At 58.4% G+C, this 10,428-nt stretch overlaps 1 protein-coding gene across 1 annotated transcript; it reads left to right on the forward strand.

Annotated features, from left to right (window-relative positions):
• The first annotated feature begins 619 nt into the window (after positions 1-619).
• Positions 620-10,204, forward strand: TNS4 (tensin 4). Its single transcript, XM_088529699.1, has 12 exons — positions 620-1,106; positions 4,641-4,962; positions 5,141-5,559; positions 6,260-6,346; positions 6,947-7,066; positions 7,300-7,392; positions 7,512-7,589; positions 7,968-8,039; positions 8,772-8,940; positions 9,244-9,312; positions 9,552-9,578; positions 9,895-10,204. The coding sequence occupies exons 1-12, from the start codon at positions 620-622 to the stop codon at positions 10,022-10,024; spliced, it is 2,073 nt and encodes a 690-aa protein (XP_088385825.1). The 3' UTR covers positions 10,025-10,204.
• Positions 10,205-10,428: the final 224 nt, after the last annotated feature.

The raw sequence follows: 10,428 nt of genomic DNA on the forward strand, positions 1-10,428 counted from the left end.
CGGACAGGTCCGTGCAGGTTGTATAACCGCGGAGGGGCCGGCAGCCCGTGGCAGCGCTCGTTAGTCACCACGGCGCAGACGTGACGCAGGCGCCCGCCCTCGGTGTCTCCATCCTAATCCGCTGACTCGATGCTTAATCAATCTGCGATAGCCGAGGAAAGGAGCCACTCATTCCAGGCTGCTGCAGGAAGGGACAAATGTTTTATTAAGTGCAGCCCACTGTTTGCATGCATTACACCTAGGGATCCGCACAGGATATGGAAAAATCTTTGCAGCCTGTTGAGGATTAAACCTCCTCGTGCTTGCCAAATGCTCAGTGACACTGGGAGCAGAGGGCTGGAATTGAGTGGAAAAGAAACTCCAGAACGGCTCCTTTCCTTACGAGCTGGGTTCTAGGCTTGCACTCCAAACCCCTTTCCTTGCAGACTCTCTGCAGCAGTCGGAGCTGCCTCTCTAACCGTTCCCCTCTCTGCATTCCTTAGATTCTTCTATTTGAGCTGCTGGATTGAAGAAAGGGCCTGAGGTCCCTGGGAGTGGAAGGCGCGTGGCCAACGTATCCTGAAGACGGAGCAGAGGAGGTTTCCTTTGGACTCTAAGCTGTCAAAGCAGAAAGGAGAACATGTCGCAGGTCATCCCGAGCCACGTGCTGCGGGTCGGGCAGAGCGTGTGCGTGGCGTCGCAGGAGGAGGGCAAGCGGCTGCGCGCCGCGGGCTGCGCGGGCTGCGCGGCCCTGCACGCCCCCTTCGCCTACTACTCCGCGGACGGCTGGGCCGAGCCGGTCCCTCTGCTTCCCAACGGAGCCCGGGCCGGGAGCCAGCCTGCCTGCGAGCACGCGGCCGCCCGCGCGCAGGGGAACGGGCAGCAGGACGCCTCTTTGGAGAGAGCCCATGTCCCTAGTCGAGCGAAGGAGGGGGACGCCAGCGAGGATACTGATGCTCCCCTGATGTCTCCTACCTTGGATATATCGATAGAAAGCCTCAACCAGCTGATCCTGGAAATCGATCCAACCTTCCAGCCGCTCGCGTGCGCGCCGGTCAAGGATGCTCCCCGAGCTGCTCCTCAGCGTGACCTTGCTGCGACCAAGAAACAAGATGCAGAGGCAACAGGTGAGACAAAAAAAAAAGTCCTCATGTAGCAGAGCCAACTTAGCTCATGGTAAAGACAATTTATCTCAGTCCAAGGAGTGATGCTGTCCGTGCCACAGCCTGGTATGTACAAAGTGAGTTCCTGTGTCCTGGGGAAGACCTGGAAATGGGGCCTTGCTGGCATCCCGTTTTTGTAAAGGGAGCTGATGTCTCGTGAGGGATGCTCTCCCCTCTTGTGTCACATCAGTGCTTGGCACAAAGGGGCAGGTGAGTAGTTTGTGCGTCCAGGCTCATGTACTTGGGTGGCCCTGCTCTGATCACCTTTGAGTTGTCTCCTGTCCAGCTAGCTCAGCAGGAGCTGGAAGGAACGCTGAGAACAGCCCTTATTTCAGCCTGATACTTGTTTGCCTGTGTGTGGAGAGAGTGTTTCCCAAGAGGAGCTAGACTGAAAACTCCTAATCCAGGTTATTACCATGAATGACTAGAGACAGGCGCTGACCTCAGCGTGCAATGTCTGCAGTGCATTTAACCTCGCAGCAGAGCCCCAGTTCTGCAAGAGGCCACTGGGGCCTTCCCGGAGTCACGCTTGACCTGTGGAAGCACAGGGATTCGAAGCCAGATTTCCAAAGCCTGGGGCTGAGGTGCTCATCTTTACTCAACTCTTCCAATTGAAATGATTTTGCAAGGGAGATTCCTTTTGCAGGGCCCACGCGCTCCTCCGGCAGCATCTCCGGCACGCACAGTGCTGAGCGTCACCAGGGCAAACCCGCCCCTGTCCCCTGCCTGGGCACCTCGTGTGCCCCCTCTGCAGCAGCTGGCTGCCGTCCCTGCAATCTGGAGCTGTGCTGCGTGTGCCGATGCTGCTCCAGCCTTCCTGGCCTGCCCCTCTCGTGCAGCGTTACCGGCCGGCACGTGTCGCACAGAGCAGACTCCAGCGCATCTCCTGGTGCAGAACATCCCTCTGATGTGCCTAGGGATGCAGGCTTAGGGCTCCTGAAAACCTCTTTTGTTTGTCTGCATCTTCAGATAGCAAAACATCCCCAAAATCTGTTTCAGAACAGGGTCAAATGACGGGATATTGAAAGCCTGAAACAAGTTCTGCTTGCCCTGAGCCCTCGTGAAAGCTCCTGCAAGAGGAGTGTGGAGCTAGAGGGGGACACTGAGCATGTCCCAAAGCTCCTGAGCGGCATCCCGGGATGCAGGGAGCTGCTGTGTGAGCAGGGAGGCAGGTGCTGAGGAGCACGAGGGCGCAGCGGAGCGAGCGGCACGCCGGGGCGAGCGGCACGCGTGCGTCCAGCCCCTCGGGGACCCCAGGGGTGGCCTTGCAGACAAACCACTGGAACAAAGCGCAAGGCCAATTCCCTGCTCCTCGGGTGAGTTTAGAGGCGTTCCAGTGCCTCTTCCAGGTGTTGGGCTTGGAGGTTGTGCTCCCAAGGAGGTAGCGAGGGTGCAAGTGGTTCTGAAAATCGGCTCCATTTCCTCCCCTGGATGCGCAGGGAAGGACGGTCCCCCTTGCACCTCCTGAATAATTTCTGTGCCTCTCCTTTCTGCCTGTGGTGAGAAGGTGCAAGCCTGTGAAGAACTGAAAACAGAAGTAGATAATTTGCGTGTGTGTGTGTGTACCTGTATATATCTATAGGTACATATGATTATTTGCTCTCTAACACCATCTTGATTGCAAATCCATTGCCTTTTAGTGAATTACCTTAAAGGAAAGTGCAGGAATTGCAGATGGGGGGAGTTCCCTCAAAACAGGGGTGCTGTGGAGGCTGGTAGGAGACGAATGGTGCCCCAGGAGCACCCAGGTGGACTTGTTCTTGCCTAGTGGAAAGTATGCTGAGGCCTCAAGTTTTCCATCGAGGGAGGGTTTGCGTACGAGGTGCCGTAGTTATACAAGACAAATTACCCTGGTCCTAATCGTTCTTTGAGAACAGGATCAGCCCTCTCAGCTTGCGTGAGAGTTGGACTTGGCCTTTGTGGGACTTCTGCCACTCCTTCTGCTGCTGAAAGAATTGCCAAGATCCTGAGCAAATATTTAAGGCTTAACCACATCTGATAAGCAAAAAACTCCAAAACCGGAGGCAAAAGAGCCTTGTTAGCCCGATGCACAGACACTTCTGAGTTATTTCTATGAAGGATGATTAAAAGCCAAGTTTCCTTCTCCCCTTTTGAGGGAGACTGACAAAAAGCATCGGCCAAAACCTCGTAACGAGGTCTTTGCACGGGGATACCCAAGTGGTGCGGGCCACGAGCCTCCCCGGAGCCTTGCAGGAACCGCTGCTGCCTTTGAGGGGACACGGGGTGAGGGACAGGGACATTTGCAGCTCTGATCCCATCAAACTCTGCCGATCCAGCCCTGCTCTTGGGCTGGCTTGGAGAAGCGGCTCAAAGAGTAACTTTGTACAGGCTTGTGCTTTTCCTGCTCATCAAACTTATGCCCCAGAGGTCTGGTTGTTCCTTACAGTAAACAGTGATTGCAGAGCTTGGCAAGGCGCAGCAGGCTGCTCTCCCCAGGCTGGATATTTTCAACTAGGTTCTAGGGCAGGATTTAGGCATATAAAACTAACTGCAAAGAAGCTCAAGATTTTTAAGATGAGTTCTTTAATTGCTGCAGGAAAAAAAAAATCTCTCCTACAAACACTTTAGAACAAGAGCAAGAAACTGTGGTGAATTCCGTGGCAAAGCAAGATCCAGGAGATGAAAACAAAGTTGGACAAGTTCAGACTAGAACTAAGGTAGACAGTGTAAGCAGTGGAGGTGATTAACCGCTGGAAAAGTTCCCTGGGGAGGAGGTGAATTGCCATAGCTGCAAGTCCTTAAATCAAAGCTGAGAGTCTCTGTCTTAAGAGGCACCTTGGAGCTCAATGGGAATTTATGGCCTTGCTCAAGGAACTGGTGGGTGAAAATCCCTTTGCAGGGAAGCCGGAGCCAATCCCACCCGCAGGACATGGACACAGGAACTGCCTGGGAAATGGTTTTGCTGCGGATGGGAGCGGGAGGGAGCCGGCCCCGTGCTGCTCCGTGCTCGCTGGTGACACGGACGCCCTGCGGTCACCCTTGTCCCACGCGGCTCCTCGTGGCCGCGGGCAGGGTCCGGGCCCGGGACACCTTCCCGGGCGGCTCTGGCCGGTGCGCGGGGACACGCGCTTTCCCCGGGAAGCGGCGGCCGCCTCGGGCGTCCTCTGAACCTGATGTCAGCCCTGGAGGGAGCAGCCAGATATTTTTCCCTTGAGTCAGGTGCTGCTGGAGGAAACACCCGCCGTGCGCTGCAGGTCCCGGCAGGCGCGCGGCGCTCGCCAGGGCTTCCGAGCAGATGTGACCGTAGGTAACCCATCCTCCTGCGCCTGCCAGGGGTGGGTCACTGTGACTTGATATCGGGTGAGAAATCAGACCTTTTGGGGGCTAAGCTAAAGCCCCACACTGGGCTGGGCCCCTCTCGCCCACACGGTGCTTGTGTTCTTGTCACTGCGGCCCCAACTATTAGCGTGGAGAGGACCTGTGTATCCTGCAGAACGCAGCTCCCAAGCGACTCCGGCCTCCTCTTTCTCCCTCCAGACTTCAAGTACATCGAGATGACGCCAGCCAGGGCCAAGTGCGCGGAGCTGCTGCAGGGCTCGCCCGGCTCGCCGCTCTCCCGCTCCCCGCAGGACCCCGGCCCCCTGCCCCAGCGAGGGGGGCTCCGCGGCAGCGGCGTGGCCTTGTGCAGCCCGCTGGGCTCGGAGAGCATCGCCATCCCGGACGGCGTCTCCTGCAGCCCTGGCGTGCCCCGCGACGCGCTGCTGAGGCCCCTGCACGTGCTGAGGGCGCAGCAGAGGAGCAGCGGCGTCTCCCTGCTCTCCAACAGCCCCGGCTCCGACACCAGCTACATCCTCGGCAGGTAAACGCAGCCTCGTGTCTCCGCTAGGGATGGGGAATGAAGGGGGCACAGGATGGACGCCCTAGGATGGACACCGTCGGAGCAGGGCTGAGCTCTCCTTGTAGCCCTGGGCTGGTCTGTGCTGCAGTCTACACAACTCATCCAGTTCTTCTCTCTGTTACCCTGTGTCTTCCTGCAGCAGCACCCACTCGCTCCCCAACGATGACTCGGATGCTCCCTGTGCTGCCAGCCGCTCGGCCGAGTGCCCGTCCCCCGCGGGGTCCCTCGGCAGCCCCTACCCGTCTTCCCCGAGCGTCAGATCTCCCGCCGGAGACGCCTTCGGGCCGGGCTCCCCGCAGCCCAGGTCAACCTGCTCCCCCAAAGCCAGCGCGCCGCCGGCCCAGAAGGGCCAGGCCAGCAGCTGCCCCCCTTCCCTCCTGGGCGCCGCAGCCGACGTCCCCGTGCTGCTGGTGAACGGCTGCCTGGAGCGAGGACACGCGGCCGGGGGCCCTCCGGCCTCGGCGAAGCAGAGCCCTCCTCCCGGCTGCAGCCCCTGCCCGGGGCTCGGCGCCTTGAACAACGCGCTCTCCGCTCCGCTGCTCTCCTGCGTCCCCGACAGTAAGTCACCTCCCAGCCCTGGTGTCCCCCCGCCAAGGTCCTGGGGCGCAGGGTCAACAGGCAGAAGTGGCCTGGTCCCACGGAGGGAGGAACGGATGCACTCGCTTGTAGCCCCCGAGAACAAGGACCACGATGTTGTCATGTCACACTGCTGGGGGGACTCAAATGTGTGCGCGGGGAGGCTTGGAAGGCACCAAAAGACTCCCAGGCTTTATAAGGTCCCCCATACTGGAGGGAACAACAGGGCTGTTGTTGGCTGGGGGAGATGAGCAGAGACAGCGGTTGGGGCTCAGGGATTAATTGGGATTCTCATGGAAAAAGGAGGAGGGCTGTAGCGGGTCAGATTCTCAGCTGGTGAAAATCCCCATGGGCCGCTGGTCTCCTGCGGGCTGGGCAGCCTGGTGCTGCTGGGACACTTCGTGTGCTGCCCCCCAGCTCTGCCGCAGCAGCCAAGAAAGATAATTATGTGCAAAAAGAATCACTGTGAGTAGCAGGGAGGAAGCTCTGATCAAAAGGATTGGAAAAAAAAATACTTCAACCCTTGGCAGCTTGAAAGAGAAACATCTTTGTTGGGGCTCTGTTCTCCTCAGCAGTGTCTGCTGCAAAGGTCTTCGTGGTTTATCTCCCTGATGCCCGACATCTGTCCCCGCGCAGAGGGACATGTTCCTTGCTGTGCTTCGAGGAGTCGCGTCTCTTGCAGGTCCCCCCAGAGATGGGCAACCAACCATGAAGTTTGTGATGGACACATCGAAATACTGGTTCAAGCCAAGCATAACCAGGGAACAAGGTAACACAAGTGTCCTTGCTGGTATAATCTCATATTAAACTCACTCTCTGCAAATCGGTGGGAATGCTGCCTGCTCCTCGGAGTGGAATTTGCTCCTCTACAGTTGTGAGCTCTGCTCCAAGCAGTGCTGTGGCCTTGGGGTGCCTTGATGGTGACAATGAAAAACTTCTTGGGGGCTGGTGGGCATGGGCAGAGCTGCTCGCTAAGCAGGGTAGAAGGCTGAGAGATGTGAGCTGAGCCATGGCCCCATGTCCCCTGCGTGTCCTGGATGGTCTGGCCCACTGCCGTAGCAGTGACACTGCTCACCAGGGCTCTGAAAGGGGCCAGCTCCGTTCTGCAGCCCCAGAGCCCAGGTCCCTGGACCCCCAGGCACGGGTGACACGAGGGGCAGAGCCGGGGCCCCTGAGATAGGAAATGCAGTTGCTGCATTGAGCCCCTCGGTGAGCAGCCCTGGGGTCGGTACCTGCACAGGGGACGTGAGGGCTCAGCAGCCTCCCCTGGTTTCCCCTTCCTGCTGCCAAGGAAGGGTTCCCGGTGGGAGCGCGGGCAGGGAGCTCCCACCCGTGCTGCTTGGCTCATGCCCTGCCCGTGCTCCAACAGCGATCCAGCTGCTGAAGGACAAGGAGCCGGGCACGTTCGTTGTGCGGGACAGCACGTCGTACCGGGGCTCCTTTGGCCTGGCCATGAAGGTCCCCGTCCCTCCATCTGGCAGCCAGACAGGTACAGGCGCTCGCTCCCGAGGCGGGTTGCTCCGGGGTGGGAAGCAGAACGGGCTGAGCGGCGCTGGGTTCCAATGAGCTGCAAAGCCGCATGCGGGAGAGGCTGGGAAAGGCATCCGTGTGTGCGGATCTCATCCCCGCACCGCGAGCCCCGCACCACGGCTGCCCCGGGAGCCCCGGTGTGAAACAGCCGCCTCGGAGCGGGTGCTGATGCTGCCCCTGTCTGGCTTGAAGGCGATGACAGCAGTGACCTGGTCCGGCACTTCCTCATCGAGTCCTCCGCCAAAGGGGTGCACCTGAAGGGCGCCAGCGAGCAGCTGTATTTCGGTAAGGACGAGGCAACCCCAGCATCTTCCCGAAGCTGCTGGCGGGCGCGGGGCTCCCGGCTCCGCGCACCCCGCTCCGAGCGCGACGTTTGGGACCGACCCCGTGCTCCTGCCTTGCAGGGAGCCTCTCGGCCTTCGTGTACCAGCACGCCATGACCGCGCTGGCGCTGCCCTGCCGCCTCCGCATCCCCGGCCGAGGTAGGAGCCCGGCGCGGCGCCGCGGGCGGGAGAGGGACTCGGAGCTGTCTCCCTGCTCCAGCGGCGGGGACGGGGCTGAGCCGCGCGGGAGCCCTACGGAAGCAGGGCTGGTTGTTCCGGCTGCAGCCGGAGCAGGGAACCGGGGTCCCCGTTTGCTTTCGCTGGGATGGAGCGTGGCCAGGTGGGAACATCGGGGATGAAGGCTGCTGGGAGAGGAGGAGCAGGGACATCGGAGAGAAACCAAGCCAGGAGAGCCACGGAAGAGGGGGATGGAGAACTAAATGAATTACTGCTCTAACAGCCTGCGAGTTGTGCTCCTATCCCTTGCGTAAGGAATTTCCCTGTGGACACCAGCACTGCTCTTCGTTGCTTTTGCAGATCTTGCCGATGGGGAGAATAGCCCCGACTGGGCTCCAGAATCCGCGGGGTCTCTACTGCAGAAAACTGCTGGTGAGAAAGGATTGGGGCCCTTTGCCCAAACGACAGCTGAATTGTCCCAAACTTGAGCTCCAGCCTTGAAAAGAGAGTTCTGGAGTTCCCAAGCCTCATAAAAGACCCCAAAGCTCTGCGAGGTTTAGCTGCCCTGCACTGGGGTCTTGTGGGAGATGCTTAGGAATTGCAGGAAGGGGAGAAGGTCTCTGCTTCCCTCCTGCACCTTGGTGTCCAGTCACCAGGCAGCTCCAGGTGAGAACGGAGTGATGGGGAGGAGGCAGCGCTGACAGGTCACGGCGTAGTTGTGGGAACCAAAACAGCTAAATTTTGCTGGAAATTCTGAGGAATAAGCTGGCAAGCTGCAAAGTTTAGTTTGACCTAGAACAGTCCTTTAAACATTGCAGTCAGACTGAAATGTCATGTTTTAGATTGGACTTGAACAGTTAGTCAGCTTGGGGCATTTCTGCTTTTCATTAAAGGAAATATGTAATAAACAAACAAAAAAAAATCCAAATGCAACATTCAGAAACCGGAAATTAAAACTTTGACTTTTAAAACAATTAGTGCAGAGAATTAAAGTAAACCAAAATAAATTTGTAAAGTATTTCTGCGTCACTAAAGCTCTAGTTTGTATCTGACCCTCCGGAAATGTGTCCAGCTCCGCACGGTGATACCCGGTGCTCTTACGCAGGGTGTTGTGCGTGTGCCCGGTGCTCGTGCCACTGAGCTGTCCCTGTGCTGTCCTTGCAGTGTGCAACGTCCTGTACCTCAACTCGGTGACGGTGGAGACGCTCACGGCGGCCCCGGCCATCCAGAAGGCCGTGTCGAGCACCTTCGAGCTGGAGACGCTGCCCACACCCACCCTCGTGCACTTCAAGGCGTCCGAGCAGGGAATCACGCTCACCGACATCCAGAGGAAGTAAGGAGGGCCCTGGGCATGCGGGGCTCCGATGGGACAAGCTCCTGGCGGGAAGGAACAGGAGGGATGTTAAAGGCCTGGTGAAGCTGCAGCTCGTTCCTCAATCCTCAGCTATGAGCCCAGCTTCCTTCTTGCCCGTTATTCTGCCAACTTGCTGATTTGCAGCTTATCAAGAAAAAAGTGGCCTGCTAGGACAAACCCATGTCATAAGTCACTCGACCTGTTGTTTTGACAGTAAAGGGCATGAGTCCCCCGGCCTTGCCAAGCACGTCACTAATGCCGTTCTCCTCCGCTTCCCAACAGGGTGTTTTTCAGGAGACATTATCCCCTGGCTTCCATCAGGTTCTGCGGGATGGATCCGGAGAACAGAAAGTGAGTTGGGGAGCCGGGGGGTTTGCGCTGGTGAGCGGTGCCGGTCCTCGTGCTGTCCCCACCAGGCTGAGCCCGCGGAGCCCACGGGGTCCTGGGCTGAGCACCCACCTCTGCCCCCTTCTCCCACGTTGTCGCCCTGGCTGAACCCGTGGGGTTTTGGCTGAGCAGAAGCCCTGACTTTGCGGCTCGTTGCATGAGTGTCACTGTTGTGAGCTAACCCTGCCCTGCTCTTCCTTCAGGTGGCAGAAGTACTGCCGGGCCTCCAGGTAAGCCGCGCGCGGGACGGCGGGAACCGCGCGGGCGCTGTGTGAATCCCATAACCTGCTGCCTGTTTGCTCTGGCCCCGGGAAGGGAGCCGAGATCTGGCTCTACCTTACGTTCAAGAAACTTTTCACAGCTGGGGAGGTCTTGCCAGAAATCCTTGTCCCAATTGTTTTCCTTCCAAGCAAACGTGATTGGGGAGCGGGCCAAGGCAGCGCCGGGGCTGGGATTCTGCTCCGTGGCTGGGCTAGTTCAAGCATATTCCTCTGGATTCCTGAGGGCAAGCTAAGCTAGACTCTCTCTTCTCTTTATTTTTTAAAGAATCTTTGGGTTTGTGGCCAAAAGCCAAACAGATTCGGAGAACCTCTGTCACCTGTTTGCGGAGTACGACACTGTGCAGCCAGCGTCCCTTGTCATCGACTTTGTCAGAAAGCTTCTGCCAGGCCCGTAGAGGACACGAACGCTGGGACTGTGGGGCTGGTGCTGCCCCTGTCCTGCTGAGACCATTCCTCACTTTTTCCCGCTTCTGGGTTGCATTTTGGCAACAGCTCCTATTTATATTTTTCTGTTACATACCGTGGTGCCGAGAGTTTCGGTTAAAGGTTTTATACTCGCTGCTCTGTTCTTGGAAGCCTCTGCTGGGATCAGATGTTCTTTTGAGGCCTCCACGAGGAATCATATGGAAGCGTTCACTGCACCGGCAACTGCAGCCGGCTCCCAACATGTGGAAAGCCGGGCCTGGCGCCGGAGCTGGCGCGTGTGCGCCGGAGCCGGGCCCGCCTTACGAAACTGCTGGCTCCGGCGCCTGGCACACGCTCTTCCCTCCCTCCATGGAGCACTCACCGGCTCCGGCTC

This window comes from Tinamus guttatus, unplaced genomic scaffold (genome assembly GCF_059628265.1).
Source record: "Tinamus guttatus ecotype Peru unplaced genomic scaffold, ASM5962826v1 Tinamus_guttatus_pri_ptg000339l, whole genome shotgun sequence".
Lineage (NCBI taxonomy): Eukaryota > Metazoa > Chordata > Aves > Tinamiformes > Tinamidae > Tinamus > Tinamus guttatus.

Bases quoted from the DNA above. Each gene is read 5' to 3' on its own strand.
- TNS4 (XM_088529699.1), top strand. From the start codon at position 620: ATGTCGCAGGTCATCCCGAGCCACGTGCTGCGGGTCGGGCAGAGCGTG. The intron at 6,347-6,946 runs GTAACACAAGTG...GTGCTCCAACAG, and splicing joins AAGCATAACCAGGGAACAAG to CGATCCAGCTGCTGAAGGAC. The intron at 8,941-9,243 runs GTAAGGAGGGCC...GCTTCCCAACAG, and splicing joins CTCACCGACATCCAGAGGAA to GGTGTTTTTCAGGAGACATT.